The following is a 27,323-nucleotide window of genomic DNA, read 5'->3' as shown; positions in this document are numbered from 1 at the left end:
CTCCGCCGGCCGCGGCCCTCCTCCGTCTCCTCCCCCTGCCCGGGGCCGGCCGCGGGGACGGTCTCGACCATTTCTGCGGGCGCGGGGACGAGGGGCCGAGCCCGCGCGGCAGCGGCTTTCCCGAGCGCGGCGGCCGGCTCCGCTCGGCGGCTTCAGCACCGCGGCGCTGGACAGCGCCCGCCGGGCAGCGGCTCCGCGGCGCTGAGCGCCCGCCGGCGCCGGGGGCGCGCAAGAGCGGCGCAGGGCTGCGCGGGCAGGAACCCCCGCGGGCGGCGGCCCCGGGCCTGGGCCAGGCTCGCCCTCCGAGGGGGCTGGGCGGCAGCAGGATGTTTCTCAGGCTGGCGGTCGTGGTGCAGGTGCTGTCGCTGCTGGCGAGCCGGGTGCATGGCTTCCCGAAACCCGGGGGCAAAGGTAGGCGCCTTCCTTAACACGTTTTCTCTGTTGTCACCGAGATGGGGAAAGTTTTGCAGGGCACAGACAGAGGAAAGTAAAAACTTTCCTTCCACTTGGCTAAAAGCAATTAGATCCTAAAGATACAATATTCCTGGCACAAGACACTGGATCACTGAAGTTGCAATCCGGTAGTGAAGTGAAGAGATAGGTGCTGGTAGAGGGAAAAGCTCTGAATTTTTTCGGTCATCTCCAAGCAATGTTGTCATCCATTCTACAGCAGTTTCTGCACAAGTCTCTCTGTCTCGCTCCCTGTCTCCCCTGGTATTCCGGATGTAAGAGATTTTTAATCTCTTGGTTGTGTCAATCTGATTATTGCTATTTCAGTCAATCTCTTACAGCGTTTTTTTCCCCAATTTGTTTATGAGTTTTCTCATCAGAAAGGGGTTACCTGTACAGCCTATATCTGTATTTCTATTACATCTTTTGCAGAACCTCTCCCTCTGCCCCAAACAATCATGCTTTGTTTAAATGTTTTACTTTTTTCTTGTATTGTCATTCTTCTAGGAACACTGAATTTTTTTACAAGAACTAGCAGCTGGCATCGTATTTAAGACACCATGTTTTATGGGAGAAAACTATAAATTAAGAAAAAATGTGCTGTCTCTTTGTAGTCACATGCATCATATAACTGACTATATATGTGTGTGTTTATTCTAGATAAAGCTATACACAACAGACAATTAAGTGTAGAAAGACCTTTGGAGGAACAGGTAAGTGAAATAAAAAATATTTACAATGTTTTTTGGGTTTGGTATTCCCATAATATTTTGAGCCTTCAGGTACCAGATCCATGAATATCCTAATGGCTTAGCAAATGAGTTAAAAATAGATTTGTCAGTAAAGTAAATATTGATGGACTTGGGTACAAAATAGCATTTCAATAATTTTTAAGAACTGGCATATAGACTTCTGCTGTCCAGCATTCCAAAAGCAGGTTGTTAGCTCCAACAGTTCACAGGTGTGTCACCCCTTTGTGTTGACATCCTACAGGAATATAGCGGGAGCTTGGACTGAAGAAGGAAAATGTAACTGGCATTTATCTTAAAATGGAAAGTCTATCGCAGCTTCTCATATTGTCTGATTCTGATCAGAGGATGCGGTCGTACTGACAAAAAGTGCCAAGAGCTTAATCGTGTTCTACTTATTAAGGCACACTTCTTACTAAGAGTGAAGATCAGGCATTAAGGCTTCTCCTGATATTGATAAACTAAGCGATCACACATTTTAGTTTATTTATTCCTTCTGCCTGTTTGTTGGTTTGTTTGTTTGTTTTATTTTTGTATATCAGATTGCTGAAGCTGAGGCAGACAAGAATAGGAAAATAGCTCCCACAGGTAAAACATCTTTCCTGGGTTTATAGCAATATTCGTAGAGGTATTCAAAGAGGTATAATTTTTTATGTCATGTGTGCATTGATATATTTTCCAGAAAATAAGCCAGAGTTCAGGAATTACTCCTTTGTTGATGACCTGAACCTGCTAAAATCAGTAGCAGAAAGAGAGAGGAATGAAAAGGAGAGGGAGTCAATTAGAAGCTCTTTGTATGAACAGCAACTGGCCGTTGATGATGCAGACTCCACCAAGAACCGCAGGCTTGTGGATGACTATGACTCCACTAAAAGTGGGCTGGATTATAAATTCCAAGGTATTCTATAATCATCTTTCAGTGACTTTAGGTTAGACTTCTCTTGCAAACTGATTGCAGTCATGAATGTTGTACTCACCACTGAGCATGAGCTCTCTTTGTTACTGGAGTGCAATTTCAATTATTTCCAGTTGTGGAAGCTTGTCATATTACAATTAGGTTTTGAAACACAATTCAAAAGAATTGCTGTTGATTTTCACAGCCGTCTTCTGTGGAGGAAAACCTAACTGTGTAATTCGCATTATGGTTTTTAGCAATTTAGATTTGATGGAAGGAAAATGGGACATATTTTTAAATGAAAATATATCTATTCTGGTTTGAAAGGAAGAAGCACTTTTATATAGAGCTAAATCACATGTATTTGTTCCAAATGTTATGTGCAATGTTAGATAATTCTCCTCATCACAAAGCTAAAAGAAGTTAACCAAAGGCCAAAGAATACTTGCCTTTACTACATGAGTAGTTAACTGACTTGTAGTTTAAGTGAGTCCTCTGAGAGTTGTGAGCAGCATTTAGCTCAGGATTTTTTTAATTATATCAAAGTATGCTGATCACAGACCAAAGCTTACTCATCATATTCACTTTCCCATTGGTCACGATGCTATTATTTGCCATAAGTAATGATTACATAATTAAAACTTCATTTGCTGAAATCCAAACAAGAAGATAGTATGCTGTTTGTCATGATCTGTTTTGATCTAAGTGGCCATACAATGAAAGTAGATACCAGGAAGATGCATATAAGCAGATATGTGAGCAGTGTTCTCTCATTCTTACAATTTTTTCTATAAACAGGAGAGTATGCTCCTGACATTCATCTCTGCTCTTTCAAAAGAGCCAGTCAGAAAGACACTTTTCAGATGTGGAAAATGGACACAAAGAACTTTTCACTGGGACTGATGTAATGGATTCCAAAGGGTGTATCAAAGTGTACTCCTAATGTGTCTAAAAAGTGCAGCTTTGTTCTGAAGAGAAAAAGATGTGGGCAGATATTTTTTACAAGATGTCTAATCCAAATGAGTTAGGACAGTCAGCACACAGTTAAACTGTAATCCTTTTAGATGATCCAGATGGCCTCCATCAATTAGATGGCACTCCTTTGACTGCTGAAGACATTGTTCAAAAAATTGCTGCAAGAATTTACGAGGAAAATGATAGAGGAGTGTTTGACAAGATCGTTTCGAAACTTCTAAATCTGGGGCTAGTAAGTATCTTGTTAATACTTCATTTAGCTGTTTTGTGGGTTGGTTTAATGCTTTTTTAAAAAAACAGTTTGGATGAACACTGTGTCCAGCTAATAATGCTGACTTGAGTGAAAATGAACGGGATTTGGGCTCTAGGCAAGCTTCTTGACTCATTTGGGCACATTGGTTTAGTTCTGCAATAACATTGTTGTTCCTGTGATGGCTTTGCAACACAATAGGCCAAACTGCAGAATGTTTCTGATGTTGAGAAAACATTCACTGATTGTAGTCCTCCCATGGCTGCCCTCATTTTTCCTTTAATTTCTCTTCTGATTCTCATTGAGTTCTTCTGTATTATCAATTTCTTTTGGATGTTTATGGGGAAAGGTCTGAGCTCATTCCTATCCACCTACTAATTATTGTCATCGGCAGACATATAATGATGCTGGTTAGTTGAGGATACATTTCTCATTGTTACTGATTTTTAGCAAGACTGGGTTTGTCTCTAACTGCTGGATGTCTCAATGGTTTTAGCCATTGCAATATGGGATCCTTATATTTTAAAATACTAACCTTATCTTTTCTGCACTAGGTTTTGCAATTAGCTATTGCATGCTGAATCCCACTGATTACAAAGGGAGCTGCAGGACAGCTGCATGGTAGAGTTCTTGTTCAAGTGACAGCTGTTACGAAGCAAAGAGAAAACATTTTGATGATGCTGTAGAAAGCTATTTCCCTTTTTGTATTACTGTATTCTGTTGTAGTTATTCAATTGTACATAGGTATGTTGTGGAACATATATATTTATATATACACACACATATATACACATTTAGGTATACCACACTTGCAGCTCCATCTTTCAAGCTGGGCTCCATTGTTTTAAGCCCTATATGGGTTTGTTTTCCTATTGGAGGCTATATGTGTGGGTGAGTGTTTTTTATGTATACACACATATTTGATGTGTATGTGTGTGTATATACATTTATATAAATATAGACGTGTATATGTCTATATGTATACACGTATATACACACACACATCAGTGACAGTATTACACCTAATTTGGCTGTGCTCAGCTTTGAAACAAACATATTTGAAGCAACCTATTTACAAAGCTCAGGTTTCATATTGATGTTTAATCTAGGAAAAACACAATATTCTGTAAGTACTCTGCACAAATATTTTAACAGATCACGGAGAGTCAGGCCTATACCCTGGAAGATGAAGTGGCAGAGGTTTTACAACAGCTAATAGCAAATGAAGCAAAGGAGCGTGAGAAAGAGTCTGAAGATTTTGATTACCCTCCAAGCAGAGCAGACAGTGATACAAAAGAAAAGCAAGAGGAAAGAATGGTAATTTCTTAGGAAATCATTTTGACTCACTTGCCAAACAGTACTAGACCAATACACTGCTTTGCTTTAGGGAATAATTAGTTCAATCTGGAAACTAAAGGTGTTCTTAAAGAAATTCCATCAGACACAAAAACGAATCATGAGTTACTTTGATGTTTAAGGCAGATGCCAAATTGAAATAACTTTGAGAAAATAGTATAATCTTCACCTCGTAATTAGGAAAATGTTGGCATAAGATTATGATGCTCTTTATTGCTCCATTAACTCTATCATCAAAAGCAATGTGCTTATAGATATTATTTTTTTATGTCTTTTGTGGAGACACCAAGCAAAGCTGATCAGGATAGTTTCATTAATGGAGAAATTGATGACACACTGGATAACACATGGTCATCATCTAATATCTTGGAAAGAAGAAATGAGCTGCCTTCTGAAGATAATTTCGAAGACCTCCAATATTTTCCAAACTTTTACGCACTATTAAAAAGTCTTAACTCAGGTGAGCTCCTCATGTGTTTACAGGAATATTTAGGAAAAAAATTAGAAAATTAAGATTCTCTCTGTTTTCTCCTACTTCTTTCCCTTTCCTTGCCCACAGCTTCCCTAGTTGCAAGAGACCGTGTGCTTTAAAAATGTTCTCTAAGGTGTATAGCAGAAACTAATTTGATTAGTGAGTATGGCAAAACATTGGGAGGAACAGCACTCAGGACTGCAAACTGTGTGACCTAGGTAGCCCTTCCCATCTTGTGCTGTATGATTCAGGAGTCCTGAATTCTTTTCATTCCCATGAGGGCATGATGAAAAACTGGCAAATTATTTTCTCAAGAGATCTTTCCAGTAACATCCGCGTCTTCTAAGCCAACAGAGATACGAGTAAGCCACAGTAGAATCCTCACAGTGATGGTACCAGTAAATGAGTCTGAGCCTCCCAGCCTTTTCACAAACCACAGGTTTGCTGTTTATCACAATGAAAGCTCTGCACGTCTCTTCCTATTCCGGTGCTAGACACCATCGCCTTCCAGTTATTGCAGGCAAGATTGTGGCACCTCGCCACAGCCCCTTTGTCAGCACGCTCTGCCACACACCCACTCTCACTCTCTGCAGCCAGTATATCTTCTGCTCTCTCCAGCACAGTCAGCAAAAATTTATTCTGTAGATTCCACGTCCTGCAGGAGCCTTAATCTTGCTTCAGACTGTCCTATAAACACCTGAGTGGAGATCTAGAATGAAAAACCTGAGGGCATATTTTGCTCAAGTCCAATCTACAAACTTCATATTCTTCTTCCTGTTCTTTTCATTTTCCCACGGTAGTTTTGCATGCTAGTTCTTCTCCTTTCTCTACTCACAAAGCAGAAAGGCATGCTGAGTTTAACAGGTTATCAAGCAAATAGAACCAGGACCCACTGGCTGCACATCTCTGCCTTGTCTCCCGCTTTATGCTGTTCATCTGCTGGCTTATATCATGCTGGAGGAGAGGGGATTCAGTTGCATCCTACAGTTTAAATTGCAGGCAGCAATAAAAAACCTGTTCAGCAGCTCTCCAAAGGGGCTGGCCCTCTGCCAAGGCTGGGAGTATGTTTCTGACTGTCCCTGTCTGACAGTGTCCCTGGCTCTGTTGGGTCCTTCAGCAACAACCTGGGGTGTGGGAAGGGCTTGTGTAACCGTGTGATGGGGGAGTTTCATGCTGCTAATGCAGAAATAGCAGTAATATTGTTCAGCAGATAAACACAGTGGAAAAAGAAAGCTAAGAAGCAGTGATTGTGAAGATAGAGATATGTATGTGCAGGAAAGATGGATTTTTATAATGAAAAATTGTTATTTGTATCCTATTCTGGAGTCATGATCCTCCCAACCATGTAATATTATGTTTTCCCAGTACCTGAGTCATGGTCTTGTGCACGGTAACAATCTCATTTGAGACACTTTATATTTTTGTCATTGAACCCATGGATCTTGTAGGAGAAAGCATCTCTGAGCTATCTTCCTTATACAAAGCCAGACTGGTCTACTAGGTAGTTCACAGACAAAGAAAAGAAAAAGACAGAGACTGTAGAAAACTCTGCCTATGTCTGCTCTCTGACCAGCAATTTGAACTCTGTCAAGTCACTTCATCTCAGTGTGTTTAGTGGTTTTATCTGTAAAATGGAATTAATACCATTTGCCTTCCATAACATAGACCTTCAAGACAAAAAGCTATGAAGAAGAACCAAACCCTGAAGTTTTAAAGTATATTCAGCTGTACTTTGCAGGAGCAGTTTAAAGGGAAACATATATACGAGTTCTCTTTGCTAATCCAGCACAGCATTTTCTTTTTAGTGAGTAGGTCATTTTTTATGCATGAAGTTTGTGCAGAGTTTGCAGAACTGAGTTTTTCCGAGTTGCCTGAAGTCTTTGACTAGTTTTGCTTTATCCCCTCACACAGAGACAGAGGCAAAAGAGAAAGAGACCTTGATAACTATCATGAAAACCCTGATTGATTTTGTGAAGATGATGGTTAAATATGGAACAATCACACCAGAAGAAGGAGTTTCCTATCTGGGTGAGAGTACATACTTTATGCAACAGTGTTATTAATGCTATGTTCTTACTCTGCCAACAGTGATAATTATATTCTCATGTTCCTTGCTCTTATGAGTCCTGTTTCAGACTTGTTCATTCAAAATGTTAAAGCTGTACTTCTAAATGATTGATCATTCATTATAGCAATGTTGAATTCCATACTGCTTTAATATTTCCATCTAATGAAGGAAAGGTTATTTATCGGATATGTATTTAGAGGATGATTCCACTTTCACGCCTGTGAAGCACACGTGATTTCAATGGTTTTATGTCAGGGGAAGATTAGTGGTTTGCTCAGTTATATTCAGGTGGATCAGGTACCTGCATTTTCCAAAAAGAATCCAGCACTTCAGCACCTTTAATCTGTCATCTGTAAGTAGCTAGAGTAGACGAGACCTAATGCTATGATCTTCTACCAAGTAAAACTCCTTCCATCTATGGAAGGTGTTACATCTTGGCACAGGAGTAGTTTTTGAAGCACTCTTTCCTGGATCCATTTTAGAGTCTGTGGCTATGCAGATTTTGTAAAATTGTTATAATTTCCTGAAGAGAGATTTTGGAACAGCCTGGGTTTGGTTTTTTGTTTTGTTTTGTTTCCTCACAGACCTCTCCTGGCCTTTACAAACTCTTTTATATTAACTGTTGGTAGCCTTTCTAGTTAAGCAAGCAGAGCTACAGAAGGGCTTATCTGCATAAGTTCTGCACAACCCTTTCATTTTTCTGAAGTATTCCTGGTCTGGGTTAGCCTGAAAAGTTTTTGTTTACATCAGGGCAATTTCTCAGCTTAATAAATCAGCCTGTCACAGAGATAGGACTGGCAATGATCTTTCATGACTTCTGCTGGCTTGTTTGATATGGGCTGTTGCAGATACATGGTTGATTGATGCAACTGTAACTGTACGGATTGATTATCAATTACTTGGCTACAAAAAATCCAGTGGATCGTGATTCGCTTTCAGTGCATGATTGTACCTCCTCTCTAAAGATTCATTATATCTCTGACCAAGATTATCCCTTTATTTCCTGTGAGAAGTCCTTGAATTTTGGAATATTTGGACAACTTATGCTACAGTTCAGCTCTTTATTCCTCTGGCTGCCTGTACCTTTAAAGAAAGATGCACATAAAGAAATGGTTTATTACAAGTGCAGTGGTTTCAGTGTCATTCTACAAATGAAGATAATATGGCTTGAGCAGATATTGCCCTCACTGATAGTGTTGTGCCAAAACTTAATAGGCTGAATTCACTCCTGACGCAAGACCACTCAGATAATGGAATTACACTAGGGATGCATTTTTCCTGCTAAAATTCAGGGCAGTTGTTCACATTGGCTTTACTTTGAGAAAATAAATACTGTAACCCTGGAAACAAATTGCCATGATGACATAGTACAGAGGGCAGGGATTAGGTTAAGAGTTTCAGAGGTCTGATTTAGTCTGGATTTAAAGTAAGACTATCAACTGATGTATCCAGGCTCTGCCTTGCAAATGAGTGATTTATGCAGAGATGGATTTTGTACTCCATCAAAGCAACTTACTGTAGTGGAAAAAGCTTTCTCATAGGTCTCAAGTTGCTTCTGTGGTATTCTTTTTTTAGACTTGCTGTTGAGAAATTACTTTAAAGCTGACCTTCATTTATTGAGCTAATATTCTCAAATATTCAAGAACAGCAAGCACAGGAGAATCGTAGCTTCTTGCAATATCCATAAGCATAGCAGCAGTTTTATTGCCACCCTTATTCAACTACAAGTTACAACATAATATACCCAGTAATACTTGAATAGGTACGGTGTTTCTTATTGCAATTTGGGTTAGGGGATTGATGGCCAGCTGTGTTTCTTTATAGCAGATAAAGGAACTAGTATGAATGTCTGTCAGAGAGAAGAAACAATTGAAAAAATTGGCAGCTTCTAGTTGTTCCCTCAGTCCAAAATCAGTAAGCAGATCCCATGCTAGTTGGTGGAAAATACCTACTGGGTCTGTGCAGATGGATTATATCCTTTCTCTGTTTTGTTACAGTAGGAAACTGCCTAAATAAATTACTTTTCCCCACTCTGTGGCTGAAGCCATGCGTAAGCTATGTCCCTGAATTATACATTCAAAATAATAAATCATTTACTGAATCAAGTCACAAGCTTTTGTGCCTCTCACACGGATGCAGAGACAGTGAATTTGAATGCATATACCAGTAACAGCTGGTTTGGGATTTGGAAACCACAGCATTATGTCATCATCATTGTATCCTGCTCTAGGGGAAAGTATCTTGCTGCTGCAGTGAATGATGTTATTAGGTTTAGCTTCAAGTGACAAAGGGTCTAGCTGCAGTGTGGTGCAAGAAAAGCACACATGCACACACATACAAATGCAAGGAAGAGGAAGTTCGTGTTTTAATACACATATTCAATATTATGTAATACATATTTAAAAGCTTTCCATATGCCAAATATAATCTGTAACACAGAACCCAGAAAGCCAAAAACAATGTATTCATATATATGAAAGAGGAGAAAAAGTACTGCCTACCTTTTACAGTACGTATTCAGAAAGTGTAGCTCTGGAAGCATTAAAGAGCGGCTGTAACAAACTGATATAAAATGTGCATTCAGCTGAAGTGTATCATATTTGATAATTGCCCTGCTGGTGGCAAAATGCCACTATCTTCTATGACTCTTTACTTTCTTAACTATGAATGCTGTATTTTGATGTACTGGGAGCAAATTCTTCTGTGGAGTGAAAGCCTCATGATACGTTTCTAGCCTGTTCAAAGGCTTTCAGAAATCTTTCTAGAAAGCCTATCTGTCCTCTGAAGATTGAAAGCTGCTTTAAAATCATTTTTGCAATTAAAAGAATGGACAAACGTTGTTGGTACAGAAAGCATAAGGTAATTAATCATATGACACAGGATCACAGTTATACAGGTGGCTTGTTGTCGTGGTTTAACCCCAGCCAGCAGCTAAGCACCACGCAGCCACTTCCCCCTGTATCCCAGCCGAAACCAGGACACTTGTGAATTAGATCCAGCTGTGGTATCAACTTATCCACCTATGGGTTGATTGTCAGCATCCAGCAAAAGCTGCCCAAACAGCTGAACTTTCCTTGCTTGCCCCAACCTGCTAGAGGCAGAGGCTCTTATCACTGAACAGGTTGAGTATTGGGAAGGACTTAGGACAGTTATTGAAACAATGATTGTTGTTGGCAAAGGTGCCGTGACAGAGTGGAATGAAGGAGTTGGAATCTCTCCACAGAATGACCAGTGGAAAGCAGCAAGAAGCTTTCAGAGAAGTTATGACTGATTCAGCATAAAATGTTTCATTATTCATGGCATTCATACTATTTCTGTTGCATAAATAGCTGATACTGAATTTTCCATGCAGAACTGAAAGGACTATATCCTTCACAGTGCTGAGTGCTTCAAGAGAAAAAGTGCTGTTCAAGCCAATGGCAAAATTCACTTTGATTTCAGCAGAGCAGAATAAGGAATGCATTGCATAGATACTTGTACTGTTTGAATATTAGTTTGTGAATAATATCATACTTCCCTTCATTTTCCTTCTGTCTGTTGAGTAGTGTCATGGTGGAGATTCACTCTGATGATAGCTTTTCTATCAATCAGAGCCATCTATCACAGACCAGATAAATATTAAGGAAAATCTTCATCTACACCACACAAAGAAGAGGAATTTTTTTGTGTGCTGAGTGACTTTTCCTGCATATGCCAGGCTATCTAGCTAGTTTTAAACTGAAAGCATATCAGTCCACTACCATCCTGGTAAAAGCGCTGTTTATAGTAATTATGTAAAGTAAACTATGGTTTTGTAATACATTTATTTTAATAATATTGTTGTCAGCTTAGAAGCAGGAACAAATGGTTTCTGCCAGTTTGTTCGGATACATTTGTAAATCATCTCCCACTAATAAGACCAAAATAATGAGGGATTTTTAGAACCATCCTAGGAAATATTTGTAATTAGAGCCTAGTGGACCATAACAAAAATAGAGCTTTCAGAGATGATAGACAAATTCTTAAGAGGCACCAGTGTGTACATATGAATTCTTTTTACACAGTACATTGATTATATTCTCCTGCTATACGCTGCTTACAAGAGTAGATGTGTAGCAAATTCATCCATTGCCACCCCAACCAAATGAAAGTTCTGTTATCCAATGAGCTATTACCCTAGAAATGTAAATTAGTTATGTGCACATTGTATTCTTGTGTGGAGTTCTCATTTATTGACTAGTACATGTAGCACAAACTTTTGCCATCGGTGCTTGTCTATCTCACAGATATATAGAAGCTTCACTGTGATACTGCATATAATGCCTATTTTATCGCCTCTTATGATTGAGGTTGGTCATTTTGTTTTCGGTTTCTAAATGAGGGCTTCTGTATCTTCCACAACTGAACAACGTTGGAGAAGAGAAAGAGGCAAGGGAGTGGGAAGAAAATTAAGTTTAAGCGCTCTGTAGCTTTGCTCTTTCTGAGGAGAATCCCACTTTTCACCTCCTTGTAGTAGAGCATTTAGCTTACTGGAGCCACAGTGTACAGCACACAGCCCACAGCAGACTAGTTGGGGAGCAAACCCCCTTTAATTAGGAGGGGAATAGAGAAATTGCTCCAGCTCATCAGTATGCAGTGTTTGAGTCACAGCTGCCTCCCTCCATAGACCAAACCAAAGCCACCTCTCACACCGCCTCCCTTTGGCTCTGACTCACTGTCAGAATCCACACTCTCCCCCGTGACTGAGTAGGAGATTGTGTTGGTTAGAAATGGGCATGAACAGATGTCTCTGTTTACCTCTTCTACCCCCTCATCATTTGTTCTCCATGGACAATTGGAAAGAAGACCAACCTGCAGGATGCACTAGCAATAGGGAGATGGATGGTTCATTGGTGAACTATTGCCGAGGTATACATACACTCATTAGTTTGGTCCTTTTCTGAAGTTACAGTTGGGATATTGTTTTACTATAGTACTCTCTTTTAGACAGACTGAGGCTGCATGAAAAAAATCCAGGGGGAACAGAAGAGGCAGAAAGTCCCCTATGTTGATTTTTAACATGTCCCTGCCTCTCCATGCTAAGGAATATGGAATAGCTGTTCTGCCTCTCGCATTCACGCTTGGTACCCTCCATAGCTCCACCTCTGATGAAGGCAAAGCTCTGCAATTTCCCCGGCGTAGGCCAGTGCATAGTAGACACAATCTGGCCTTTTCTTGGGAGAGGAGGACTCGTTTGAAAACTGTGACTAATCCCTGAAGTTCTTATCAGCACAGATGCTGCAGGCCAAAGGTCTGATCCTGATATTTGTTTAGTTAGGCAAGAAGCGGCACAGAGCCAAGAGTGTGAGGCAAAGAGCATATCACAGCACAGACTGGCATCATCTTTCCCCTACGCACTGTCTCCAGAAGCAGATGCTCCCTGCTGCAGACTGTGTGATTTCAAAGGGGTGAGGGAAGGTGTGGCTAAACCAGTGCCAGAGGCTGCAAGTGATATATGGACAGTGTCATGTGGACCTTTTGTTCTTTCCTTCGTTGTGACCTGGGAGATGAAGGGCACTGACAGTATTTCATACAGAGAACTGTTCATGCATAATACCTTCTTTTTCTTTTTTAATGTCCTTTTTTTCAAAGGGCTCTTTGTTGCTACTGTAGGTTTTCTTCATAAGCATTAAAATCTTTAATTGATTTTCCCTATCTGAATTTCCCTTTGGTGATTTTCCTTGCCCAGTATTATTTTATCATATGACTGATGCATACAGCTGCCAGTGGGAGTTATTTAATTTCAGGCAGCTCTCTTTTCTCTGCTATTTATTTTGTATCTGATGAACTAAGGTGACACGGATGCCAGTATATTGTACTGTTCTTAGGAAGATCAAGGATTCTCACATATCTGAAAAGTAGAAATCAGGGGCACCTCAGATGCGGGCAGTGGGCCGAATACTGAGGAGCAGCACTGATGGTGTAAAGTATATGTGAATAGTTAAACCCAAGATAAATTTGCATGGACGTAAGATAAAAGGATGTGGGAACAGAGAGTGTGCACAGGTCCCAGACAAGACTGGAATCTAGCAAGTATGTTGATCACAGACCCCACTGCAACTTTATAGCTTTTCTTTCTGTAGCCTCATCCCATGCCTCATCCATGTCTGTCCCATGCTACTTCTGCATTTGCACAAACACATGAATGTTTTTTTCGCCCTCACTGCTTAGCTCTTATCTCCTATTTTCCCTCATTCGGACTCTCACTTCATAGTAAAAAAATGGGTAGCTATGGTGTGAAAAGTCTATGACAGCTAACCTCACAGTTCTTAAAAAACAGGACCACTACACACCACAGTAAAATGGGCATCACCTGAGGGTGACAATATGTGTGAGAGCATAGTATTTCCAGTATCCATAGGATCTAAATTTTCTCAGATATCTTTTTGGGAGAGATCCAGTAGTTTTAGTATTACTAATTCTTTTTCCCACCACATTAACATGACTATGAAATCATGTGTACAAGAACGAAAACGAATATATTACAGTTCATTCCTTTGCTTATCACTATCTACCCTTTAAATTTGCAGCTATTTCTTGCAAATATATTGCCTCTTCTTCCATTTCCCTTCACTGCCTCCTCTCTGCTTTCCCAGCTGGATACTTTGTAAGAAATCTCTATCTCCTCATAGTGTCTCTTTTGACAAGTGTATTGCTTAGTTCCTGAAAATCTAGGTTTTGCATCCTACCAAGTGGTTTGTGTTTCTAAAGAAAGGAGGGCAATGCTTTTATTTTTTCTCACTGTATTTAATAGCTGCATAAAAACCCCTTACTTTCTGAATTCAGTATCTCTCTGTTGACAGCTGAGCACTGAGACTGTAAGTTATGATTTGAGATTATGATGTGGGTGCGGGGTAGAGGGTGTCACTGAACTTTCATAACTAAGCTCCATCCCACTCCTGCAGCAGAGGCGGCTGTGTGCTGCTTCAGTCCCAAACCGTTGTGCTTATAAAGTGCATGCTATCAAAATACTTAAAATGTGTGCACAGGCCATGTAGCAGCCTCAGGATGGGAACGGATTAGGAAAGGACTGCACCACACAGCTCTAGGAGACCTGGAGTAATGCAAAGGAAATGCCTGTAGAATATTGAAAGGATAAATCTGAGAAATAGTCCGTGAGGTAGGGAATTTAATAAGAACAATAAAGGAGACTTGATCCGAGCTTTGTTCACCTCAAAACACATCTATTTAATTGTGTTTTGCTTTTTGAGTTGCTTTTAATCTGATTGCCAAGCGATACTGCTGCTGTTTTTATTTCAAATCACTCTGACCATCTTGCCTGTAATCCATTTACAAGTGATGCCACTACCTGGGGTTTGTCACCTGACGTGTCGTTCCTCATAGCAGCATTAGGCTTCAGACACACCATCATGACAAATCAGTCAAATAGGAAGATTCAAAAAGAAAATGCCATATCTTGACATGTAAGCAGGGACTTAGAAAGGAACAGGAGATTTGCAAGGCTGAGACCCATCTGTAATTCCACAATGGAGGGATTTCTCTTGTTCGTCACAGTTTAAGCAGTTTATATGACATATGCATGATTGTCGTGGTTTAACCCCAGCCAGCAACTCAGCACCACGCAGCCGTTTCCCCCTCCCCCTCCCAGTGGGGTGAGGAGGAGGAAAGGAAAGGAAAAAAAGTAAAACTCGTGGGTTGAGATAAGAACAGTTTAATAACTAAAGTAAAATATAGTACTAACAATAGTAATAATGAAATATAATAGTAATAGTAATGAAAAGGAATGCAACAAAAAAAAAGGAAGGGGGGGGGGGGGGGGGAGGAAAAAAACCAGTGATGCACAATGCAATTGCTCACCACCCGCTGACCGATGCCCAGTTAGCTCCCGAGCCGCGATCCGCGCCTCCCGGCCAACTCCCCCCTGTTTATATACTGGGCATGACGTTCCATGGTATGGAATACCCCTTTGGCTAGTTCAGGTCAGCTGCCCCGGCTGTGCTCCCTCCCAGCTTCTTGCACACCTGCTTGCTGGCAGAGCACGGGAAACTGGAAAGTCCTTGGCTTAAGATAAGCACGACTTAGCAACAACTAAAACATCAGTGTGTTATCAACATCATTCTCACACTAAATCCAAAACACAGCACTGTACCAGCTACTAAAAAGAAAGTTAACTCTGTCCCAGCCGGAACCAGAACAATGATACATATACAAGCTGACTAAAGGTCAAACTCTGCTTTTGGCTACACTAGTGAAAATCCAGTGGATACTGACAGTTCTTAGACCTGCACTCATGTAAACTAAAAGGAGGATTTGGCCAAAGAATTAATCAGGTACACTATTCCCCACAGAATAGTCACAAGCAAATGCTGAGATGTCCTGAGTTTTGTCACAGATGGAAAAAGGCCTTACAAACTCTTAAGGATCACCTGTTGCAGGAGACAGAAGAGCCCTGGGAGAACTGTGCGTTTTTAATACCTGAAATATGTGCATCTCATACAAGCGGTCATGAACACAAAGCTTTCTGGCTGAAGCTGCTGTAGTGTATGAACTTATTAAGTAAACTAATTTTTTAGCTATCGTTAAGATTGATTTCAGGTACCACAGTCATCTCTTTTTCTCCTTTAATAAACACAGCTTTTCTATGCTGTATGAAAACAACAGCAAAGCAGGTCTTTCTGTGGAAGTTTAATGACATGAAATCTCAGCTTCAGTCAATTTGACAAGGCTAGAATGTGAAACTGCCTCCCGGGTGCAAGACAATTATGCAGATGAAAAAACCCTTTGCAGGAAAATTTGCAAGAGGATGGAAAACACGGTGAATCTGTCTATCTATAGAGAAGAGTCCATTTCAGGTTTCCATTACCAATTCCATTAAATACTCAGATGGGTACATTAGTTTGTGCCTTTCTAATAAGAACATCTAGTATTTTTTCACGTAGTATCTTTTTCCATGGATTTAACGGGTGCATTCTCCCAGAGTAAAGATAAGCATTCTGCTTTTATGCGATTCAGATTTTTGGATGCCCAACTCAAAGGACTTCAGAGTTTCAAAAGTGCTGGGAATTTGCATTTTCAGATGCAATTAATAGGATCTATCGGTGTGTAGCACCTGTAGAAACTGGGCCTAGGGACGTCTCAGAATGCCTACTCAAAATAGGAGCCCTCCTGCAGCATGAATGCTTCAGTGAATCATCCCAGATCAAAGAGCAAGTTAGAAAGTGAGGTAAGGCAGAAACCAGATCTTCTGACTCCTGGTGTCTGGTTCGAGTGATGAGATTATACTGCTCCGCAGAAAGCCGGCCGCCAGAGGAGTGACCTATTTTACCAACGTAGGTCACTTCCATTAGCTCAGTAGTTATTGTTCTGTTGCTTTAATTAGTGCCATTTCAAATAAGTGGCCAGGTCTGTGGAAAGGTCAGTACCTTTCTAAACTCTTCCTCTGTAAAAATTACGTTGCTAGGGAAACAATACCAGGAAAGGAATCAATTCTTGTTAGACCTCCAAATACAACATGCAGTTGCTTAGTTGCTGGCCAGGCACATCTCAGTTGAGAAGATGACTCACTCCATCAGTGTAACTCAGAGCAAACATTGTTCAGCCTTGGCCTAGCCACATATGACAAGTACAAACATGTTTTGAAACAATACCAGCTGTTAAAGACATTAATTCTGAAGGGAAAAAAAGGGCAATAAATCCTGTTCAAGAAGAATTGGGATTCTCTGGTAATATTCTCTCTATGATATATCTGTAGGTACACCAGATGATCCCCATAAACATGAACAGGCTTACATAGTTAACTCCTCTCTGTCACGCAGAAAATACGGCTGCTTATGAAATCTTGAGATTCATGTTGATGTGCCATCCAGCTAGCAAGATAGCTTCGATATTTCTCCTGTAAAATGTAGTCCTTATTAAAAGACCTGTCATATAAACTTGTCCATATCTTTACTGACAAAATAAAGCTTTGAAAATGGAATATAGTTGTTGTCATATTCAGTCTGGCTTTACTGGCAAAGCTTGGATCATTAGTGGTCAACATTGCCATATTATACTTTATATACAGATGTAGCTGTTCAATGCATATGGCTGGAAAAAAATGCGTATCACCATGTTACTGTACTTGACAAAGTAGTAATAAATATTGTTTATTACTCATAGGTTGAACTCAAATGAAATTGTTAGCCAAATCAAAAGACTCAGAGAAACTGTAGAATTCCTGATGGGATTTATAGAAGTAGCTGAACAATAGAGGAGTATAAATCCTATTGCCTTCAGTAGCACATGCTGTAAGTGGATATGTGTACAACTTTTAAACACTACAGTCTATCAACATAACAAAAACATTTGGAAATATTATCAGTATGGAGACATTTAAATCTAAAGATGTCTAACTGGGTTATAAATCCATCTTGTGGTGGAGTCTTTTTATTTTCTGCTAATACAAGCTTACTGCAGCAGTGCCTAAATGCAGACACTTTTAAGACAGAACATGAAAGGCATTTATGAATCAATGCACTTACATATGTGTGGCATTTTAAACATTTAAATACTCCTATTTATTTTAAAATACTATGTTTACACTTAAAATTGGGCCTAATTTAATAGATTTTGCTGGATTAAGGTCTAAAATCAGTGACATTTTTGCATTTGCATGAATTAGTGAAGGAGAATAATCTATTCACTTGAATTTACAAAGGGTTTTTAAGTTCTTAGCTGTATGATCTTATCCTAAAAACTGTGCCTCTTGCAACAGAGAAATCCTTATGTTCCTGCTGGAATACTAGTATGGTACTGATTCAGGATAAAAAATAGTATCTTAAGCTCAGCGGAAAGGAGTGTTTATGGTCCTTTCAATAAGCTTTGGATCAAGTGATTAGTGAGGCATCAATACCACCACTATAATTCTAGCTTGTTTTTTTCTTCATCAGTATGTCTGATCCAGCTTGTAACCCAGCCCAGACCTGTTTAGTTTAGGGCATATGGCAAGGTCAGAAATCACATTAAAAGGATATGTACCAAATGAAACTACTTTTCACGAAAAAACCCTAATATGATGTAGAATTGACAGGGTGCAATCAGGCAGGGTGCCAACGAAAACTGCTTACATTTTAATTTTATGTAAATAACAAAATATAGAGGACTCAGGCAAACAGGACTATGTGATTTCTCATCAGATGGCAGGCAGAATTGCTTATGGTGATCTGCCATGAAGAGAAATGTGCTTGCTAAAAAACTAATCTTTAGGTTTCAGTGCTGAGTATCTTTCCTATGGAAAAAGATGCTCCCAGCTGATGGATAAAATGTGGGCCTTACACAGAAGATATGATCTAAAATATTTACTAGCCCTATAATATCTATTCTGCCACAGTTACCACATCTCATACTGAATATTTTAGCTGTTTATATAAAGGGAATATTGGCAATTCAAAACCAAGTCTCTCAAAAATACTCCACCAACTAGCTGACCTCTGTCAAATTTTGGATCCATGTTTAACTGAACCTTTCAAAAAAGCTGATAAAGGGAAAGAAAATTCTACACCATGTCCATAATATGACTGAGGAAAAATGGCAGATTGTATGATAATATGTATCTGTGAATATCTATTAAGTGTTGTATCAAAAGGACTTTTTTTTTTTTCCCACATAAGCATACAATGTTTATAGCTGAAACGTCCATCTTCATGAAAAGGTGCTTTTACTTTCAAATTAGATGAGTTCAGCCCTGAAACTTGTATAGAAAAACATTTTCTAGACTTCTAGAGCTGTATACATGGCCATGGCTGCCTACTGGGTTTTCAGGTAAATGCTTGACTTCAGCAACTTCAAAAAATATTTATTTTAATCAGTTCAATTTACATATTTATTTCATCTAAATATAATTTAAAAGCTTTTATTAGACTTCTTTTCCAATGAAACCATATAAAATCCAGACAGATAAGCAGTTTGGGATAATATTTTCCCACCAAGATGAAGCACGTATTTCATAGTCTTGTATACTTTGTGAAGTTAATTAAACCCTTTCATTGCTTTCATCAGAATAAATTGCTACAGATACTGTTACCTATATTTTGTCACTTATGTGACTTAATTAGAATATATGCACACATTTACTGTCTTTATGAATATTGGCTCTATTTGGTACACTTACTGTCATGATTTAGTTGTTAATTTTTTTTTATAAGATTGATCAAAGTTCCATATAGCTATTTGTTTGTTCTTTTAGTGTTGGCTCTGCATTAATTCTTCAGAGGCAAGGATGAAGACTGTTCTTTTAGATTTCTACTTACCATTCAAACTGGTGTTGCGGAGAATATAGTACAGATTCTGCATCATATCTGTTGAAGAATAACTGGGGTTTGGTTTTGTTTTGCCTTGATTTCTAGAAAACTTAGATACAATGATAGCTGAGCAGACAAAGAAGAAGCTTGAGAACCCTTCTACTAAAACCAGATCAAAGCTACCAGCAGGTACTTATTCTACAATTTTCTCTCCTGGAATAACACTGGTTTTTTTAAACTTATTCAGTTAAAAGCATGCTAATTGCTTTAGAAGCCAGACTGCTAGTTAAAGATACAGTCCCTCAAGGAGCTGTAACCACAGCTTCGATGTCTAAACACACAACAAGAGAGGAATTTTTACGTAATTGTCCAATCTTTAAGAAGTATATTCACTGTCCTTTTCTTCAGTGGAGTCCAGACATTACACATCTACAAAAGCAAGCTATATCAATGCTTTTAAAGACTTAAATAATAAAAAATCATTCTTTGTTAACGTTGGATCTAGTGAATGCAATTTCCTATCATTTTTCTCTGCACAAAGGAATGTGCCTTTATGAACTACATATTATTGCATTTTAGTCACCTGTATTCAGCTACTGTTTGTAAGAGCAGAAACAGGCAGTCCTGTTTCCAGAGGTCTGGGGTAGAGATGACCTTTAGAAACCACTTTGAGCCAGACTCCAATGAGGTTCTTCCTCAATCATCAGTCAAAATGTTTTACTTCCTAAAGATCGTATTGATGTGATGTAGAAGTGCTTTTGATACATTTGATACAAAATTGCTCTTATTGTTATTTCTTCAGACAAGAGTAGTGAAGAAGCAGACAGTACGAAGGAAGAAGCAGCTAAAATGGAAAAGGAATATGAAATTTCAAAGGATTCTACAAAAAATGAAGAACAAAATGCAGCAGGGAACAGTGAAGAGCCCAGAGGTACAAAATAGCCGTTGCTTTTGCTACATATGTATGCTCCAAGTGATTGGAATCTTTTCCTGTCTTTGATATTGTTTTTCCATTGTGTTAGCATAAGTATCTTCAGTTTATAGTTACTGGAGTCAGCACACAGCAGCTTGATTCAGAAGTGTACTTATTTGCTTACTTTTAAATATATGAAAATATATCCCTTGCTGAGCAAGGCCATAATCTTTCACAGAATTCATAGCACCTTTTGAGAGCAATGTGAAATGCATTTTGACACAGTAGTGCAGAGAGATTTTGCTTCTTTGCATCTGTGGCTTTTCAGTGAAATCAGATCATCAGGATATTCAATATTCTGAGTGAGCCCATTGATTTCTCTAGTTTGTGTTAGAACAAGCTGGTACTGAAAGGTACTGAAAAGTTCTGCAAAGTGAAAAAATTTGCATTACTCACTGCCAGAGGTTAAGGGTCATCAGCAATTAACTTGTTTTACATAACTTTGAAAACCTATTAGAGTAAGTTAGTGTCTCAATAAGCAAACTTAGCACAGTAGTATTTTTATTATCCTAGTTGCCTCAGCATGACACATAATGCCACGTGCCATGCTACATTAGACTGTACTAGCTGAAGTCGCTCTGTCCATGGGGTGCAAATCAGCTGTTATACCTCAAAACAAATCTGCAGAGGACAGTGTGCCTTCTTACGGTGCTGAACTTTTGAAGGAGGATGTTTGTTGGTGCAGAAACCTTTCAGTGGGTTCTTATTGCTAAGGATCTAGCATAAGCATCTATGTTTTGTAGCCAGTTGGTTCAAAAAATTGCTTATAATCTATTTTGCACTGATGCTGTTTTATGCTCATACTTTTTTGGATGCATGTGTTTTCACTGCCACATACTCAGTAATGAATTGCAATAATCAAGGCTATGGTAGATGGTAGTTCGTTGGTCAGCTGGTTCAGTCCTGCAGGCAGTGCAGACATATAAACTATTAGCCACTCACCGATAGAAGGTGGCATTTTTTCCATCAGTGGTTATTTGAGCATAGAACAGGAAAATAGCTCAAGATGGCTGTCTAATTTCACAGTAAAGAAAAATTGTTTCAATACCCGTGGGAAGTGATAAATAACATATTTTGCTTGTCTATTGAAGGTTTGTCTGTTCAGTTTGGCTCACGTTATTTTTCTTTACCTTCAGAAAAATGTTCAGCCCATGATATTTTTAGAAATTTAAATTGGATCAGTATTTAGTTTTCTGTCTCATCATGCAATGCCTTTTGCTCTTTCACAGAGTAACTTACTATAAAGCTAACTCTGCACTCCCAGCTCAAAAATTATGGTATATCTAATACTGTATCCACTTACTAATGGGACCAGACATGCATAGTTGGCAGTAGTAGCCTTCTACATGCTCATCACACTAGGTTTTTTTTTCCTGACAAATGTAAGACCATTACATCAATAAAGCTCCAGCCAAGTTAAGAATTCAAAATCCATTAGCTGGAATATTTCCTTAGGGGCCTTATTAGGTAATCCTTGAACTAATTCTGTCCTGTGTGCTTTCTGGTCCAAAAATAGCCATCACTTTAAAATTTCAGCTATAACAAGGAGTTATCATGGTAATTTTAATACATCCTTTTTCTCAGTAAATGTAAGTAGCTGTATTTCAACTTGTCTTTCCAAAATATCACAATCTTAGATTTGCTGTATGCTCTTAGTACTACTGTAATGGAAGAGTTTTCTGACACTTTGTATATGAGCAGATACTCAAAGCTCTCAGTCTTATTTAAGTCATGCCTTGCTGTCTTAACAGCTTCTTCTTTGCTGAACAATTATTATGATCAAAAAGCTACAGGTTGCCTTTAATCCCCATATGCAATATCTGCGGATACCACCAAAGTTATGTATACAGATCAAAAAAGCCATGATCCTAAGTTTGTGGATGACTAATCTTGCACAGACAAAACCTGCTAGCCATCTGTGGGAATTTTGCCTGACTAAGATTGACAGGACTCAGCTTTTAAACAGAAACTAAGAATAGTTTTAATCTGCCTTTGCTGTGACCAACTTCACCCAGTTAAGCAAGCTGCATTAATCATTGATGTAAGTGCCTGATTTCTCTCTCATCCTTTCCTCTAGGGAAAGCTGAGGCGTATTTGGAAGCAATCAGGAAGAACATAGAATGGCTAAAAAAACACAACAAACAAGGTAACAAAGAAGGTATGAAGTAAAAAGCCTTGACATTGGGGTGGGCACCATATACATTACAAAGCATGTAATTTAAATTGTGTTGTATAACTTAGCATTATGTTATAAATTAAATAATAGAAATGTGAAACTGTGCTTGTCTAGATTATAGCGATAATTAGTGGTGTTAGAATTAAATAATACAGGTCATGTAAAAGTTAAATCAATGAATGAAAATAGTAAACTAAGGCAAATTCATGTAAACTGGCTTGAACAGCTGTTGGCCACAAAAAACACAGTGACTAACCAGCTAGTTAGTCATGTGCTGTCCAGATAGTCATGGTGGTCTGCCTGTCACCGAGTAACAGTACGTCAGTTTTGTCTAGTGCTTCATTTCTTAGTTCAACATATCTTTTAATTATTATTTTATACATGAGGTAAATGTATTTTAAGTGTCTGGATGTGTCTAGAAAAGCTCAGTGCATCTGGCTAGCACTGTGCATGCCAGCACAAACAGCAATGAGTTTTGTTTCATAACCATAAATAGTTAAGATACAAACTTATGTCACTAGCACTGTAATATATTGGATTACAGCCCAAATCAACTCTAATGACTTGTAGCTCTCACACGCAAAGCTGTGTAGAAGGGGAGCAGTGACTGAAGCAGCTGCACAGGGTATGCTCACCAGCTGCCCCACCATTTGACTCTTCCTCAGAGGCAGGGCTGTATGAGAGCTGGAGGGAGGGAGCTAACAGCAGCCGGATTTCTAGCTTATTTTTCACAGACCTATATTTATCCATATCATTTTTGCCCTCAAGATCTTACATAAAACCAGCCTCCTATCCCTTCTCTCTGCCATTGCTGGGTCTTCTGCCGTCACCCACTCTGGAAGTGAAGGTTCCTAGCCAAGGGATGCATCCCTGGGGTATGACTGGCACCTGGCGAGAAGGATCCTTCTTGCACCAGCTAAGCAGAGGGGGATCTCAGATGAGATTAGCCCTGGGTAATCTAGCCACCCTCTCTGTGAGTTGAAGTGCATATGAATTACATTTCAGAGATGAGTGCATGCCTACAGCCCAACACATTCATTTTCCTATACAGAAACTCCATGATAGGAAGGACTTCTTAAAAATTTTTTCCATCTCTAAAATCGTTTCCACACAATGGCAGCAATGGCAATTAGCAGCAGGCATACATATTTGCTCAAGAGTTTTCCTGCCAATTCTAATAAATGTTTCTGTTCATCAATGTACTCATTATAGTAATTAGATCTCAGTCATGTGTGATTATTTCTCTGTATCACACATACCCCTCACATAGTAACCTTTCCTCTGCACTGCTGCAGTCTGAAAATGGCTGTGACTGCAGATCAATAGCATTTTATCTGCCTGTGAATGCATTAAGATGTATGCTTTCTGCGTAGATGGATTTTTACTTGCACTGAAATATCTTTGTTATCCTCTGGCAATGGAAACAGGCCTTAAAGTGAGTGTAAGTTACGACAAAATTAGTATAGTGTTCTTACTCTTCTGATACATTATATTTATTGTGCCTTTCCATACTTTTTATTTTTGTAAAACGCTTATTCAGTTCTCCTGGGATGATGTTAGAGGAAGTGCAGTCAGGGTAAGCTTATCTAACCATGAATGCATTGCGCTGTATTTCTTCAGTACAAGATTAGGTGGTATTGACGTGCTCATCAATCATTTCTCCACTTCCAGCTAGCACCTGGGAGCTAGCAGAAAAGTGACTCACAAAGTAATTTGTGTATTAAAATGGCCAGTCTTTTCCACCCCTATTCATAGATTGTTTTACTCACTGAATGTACTTGAAGAATTTTAGGTTTTCTTCAGGCAAATATTTGTAGATCCTTAACTTTGTATGAATTTCAGTAGAAATTATTATTCATTCAATGTCTAATGACCCTGGAAATGTTAATTTGCATTTTCCCAGTTTAAAAATATCAATTGCCTATTAAGGAGGCAAGTAAACTTGAGTGGTCTGGATGATTTAAAGAGAAACATGTCAAAAGCCTAGATTTTGGCGTGATTGGCTTTTGTGTCCAAAGTTTGTTTTGCATATATACAATCTGTAGGCTCTGTGGGCCTATCCTTAGTATCTCCCAGACCTGGCTTGATCTTTGAAACCAATGGTCTTTAAGACCAGCTCCTCTCCTGTGTAAATTAACATCACTCCCACCAGTAGACGTCGGCTGCTGGGTATTCTATTGCATTTAGTCTCCAAAGAATATAACTGTGAGTCATTTAACTAATACATGCAAATAGCATGTTCAGATTTTTCACAAAATACTTAGGTAGTTTATAGTTTCATAACACTAACAGTAGCCACTTAGGAATGAAAGTAAATTCTGTAATTAATTGCAATGGCGAATGGCTTGATTTGAATATGCAAATAAGACCTCACTTCATTTACTGTAGCTGTTTCATAGCTCAATGTAATGCTGCAGCTGTTGTGGTGAATATAAACCAAAGCTGATTTTTCTAATTACTTGTCCAAATTAATAGGTTCTAAGTAAGTATTAGAAATTAACAGTTATCGATTTCTAGGAAAAAAAAAAATTAAAGTGCCATGTGATATACAAATTAGCCAGAATTGGATGATATCTTAATGGTTGTAATCTCTTTAGTAATTAAACCTTCACATCTCCACGTAATGATCTTAAGAGTTGTAAGTACTGTTCTAGAAGAAAAATAAGCTCAGGAATTTTAATGTGAATAATGTGGATATTATATTAATTTAGTATTTGTTCTTCCATTCATTTCCATTCCGTGGTATCTTTCACTGGACACTCTCATTCTGTCAACATGAATGAAATCTCACAACCTTATTATTAAATTGCTAGGTACTATTTGTCCCTATTACTCAGATAGGATGGAGAGACAAACAGGTTACATTCTCTTAAGTAATGCCGGTAACAGACCAGACGTGAAATCCTGGCCTCAGTACAGCAAATGGCAAAATTCGTAATAACTCTGACATGGAGAGGACACCTCTGCAGGAGTGGGGAGTTTTGAATATCAATTTTCTGCATTACTTACTTGAAATTGCTTTATACTCTTATAAAAATGATTGCAAGCATTAATGTGCTTCTTAAAGTCTTTCTATCCGATTTTGGTCACTCAACCATAAAAAGACAGAAAGTCATTATTGTCTGTTTTGTTAAGAATGTACAGTTTGAAAGAAGGTCCTTCCACTTATTGCTGTATGATGATACACATTGGACTACATTACAAAATCAGTATTAATATATTCTGAAGGTTCTGTCTGTTGAATAAGTAATTTATACTGAAAAATTCAGGATGTATCTGTTTTTGTGAAAGATACTAATTCATTTAACTTAGAATGAACCATTAAGACACTGATGTTTTCCAAACTACTAACTTGTGATTCTAACAAATTAAGCTTTACATTTTATGCAGTAAATTATGTAACTGAAACTTGTATTGTGTTTATGTGTGAATATACTGGATCTGTTGCCAGAGTTACAACTACACAATAGGTTACCTTTTTATGTTATTTGAAAGATGGCTCTACAGTAGAATTCTTTTCATGGAAAATAGTGATGTTTTCCAGCATAGGAAAAGTCTGTTTAATGCATATGGTGTGAATCATGCTGCATAAATGCAACCATCTATCGGAAAAGGAGAAAGGGTCTTTCAGCACTGTATTGCAGATTGACATACAAAGGTTGTCAAAGACTACTTTGACACTATCACTGTCATAAAGACTACTCACTGCAGTATTTTTCATGTCAGGATATTATGTTCTGTATCAAGGTAAATAATTGTATCATTTTGATTTATTTTCAGGAAGTTGCTTTCTTGAATTTTCACTACAGGTGTTTGTAGTAAGTGGGAATTTTACTGGGATTTCAATAGGAAACAGTCAATTTAATACTTTCTTTTGAATCCATTACAGTTGTGAAAATAATAGGGTTTTGACAACAGCTTTTGCCATGCAGACTAGAACATCAAATCTCTGGACCAGAAAATATTCTTACTTTAGCATTTGCCAGCAATCAATCAAGAGCAAGAGATGATTATTCCTCTTGAATACTAAAAGCACCATGATATGTAAAAAGATTTTGTGCAGGTGGTTTTTTTTTTTAATTGTTTTTGCAAGTTGCACTTGTAGTGAATTCTCTTTGTGTTGGATAAAGTTGTGCATTTGTTGGATAAACTTTACAATGACATTGTTTCTTAGGTGAAGCAGTATAATGGCAATGACTCATTGTGCAAATGAATTCTTATTTTTCAGACTATGATCTTTCAAAGCTGAGAGATTTCATTGATCAGCAAGCTGATGCTTATGTGGACAAGGGCATCCTGGACAAAGAAGAGGCTGATGTAATTAAACGCATATATGGCAGCCTGTAAAAAGCTAGTGGCTGCCAAACATGTAGAAAACTAGTATAGCTTCCCCGACTCCCAGCTCAATGACTTATGATCTGTTAATTTGAGGATATCATTAGAAATGCTCTGTTTACATTGTACTGACAACTTTCTAGACAGAAATGAAGAGCTGTAGTGCTCTGTACACTGACTGCATACTGTATTTTCCTACACTCACAAATCAACCCTAAACGCCAAATTCTGACACTGAATTTCTATTTGATAGGGTAAATAATGACGTAATGTTCTCTTTGATTTATTATTTGTGTTTGGTTTACTTTTGTAGATAAACCAATTGTTTCTGATGGAAAGTTCTTTTAATGCTACATCTTTTTGCTCT

General features: G+C 38.6%; 1 protein-coding gene across 1 annotated transcript; it reads left to right on the top strand.

Moving 5' to 3' along the window:
* The first annotated feature begins 326 nt into the window (after window positions 1–326).
* On the top strand, window positions 327–27,217 carry SCG3 (secretogranin III). Its single transcript, XM_050903266.1, has 12 exons — window positions 327–411; window positions 1,111–1,163; window positions 1,742–1,787; window positions 1,882–2,097; window positions 3,159–3,301; window positions 4,475–4,636; window positions 4,958–5,135; window positions 7,059–7,175; window positions 19,578–19,661; window positions 20,275–20,403; window positions 22,523–22,603; window positions 26,850–27,217. Exons 1-12 carry the CDS (start codon window positions 327–329, stop codon window positions 26,966–26,968), a joined length of 1,413 nt encoding a protein of 470 aa, XP_050759223.1. The 3' UTR covers window positions 26,969–27,217.
* The last annotated feature ends 106 nt before the right edge of the window (window positions 27,218–27,323 follow it).

The sequence above is a fragment of the Gymnogyps californianus genome, chromosome 11 (genome assembly GCF_018139145.2).
Source record: "Gymnogyps californianus isolate 813 chromosome 11, ASM1813914v2, whole genome shotgun sequence".
Lineage (NCBI taxonomy): Eukaryota > Metazoa > Chordata > Aves > Accipitriformes > Cathartidae > Gymnogyps > Gymnogyps californianus.
The sequence above is the reverse complement of the archived record's forward strand: the minus strand, read 5'-3'. Positions and strand labels throughout refer to the sequence as shown.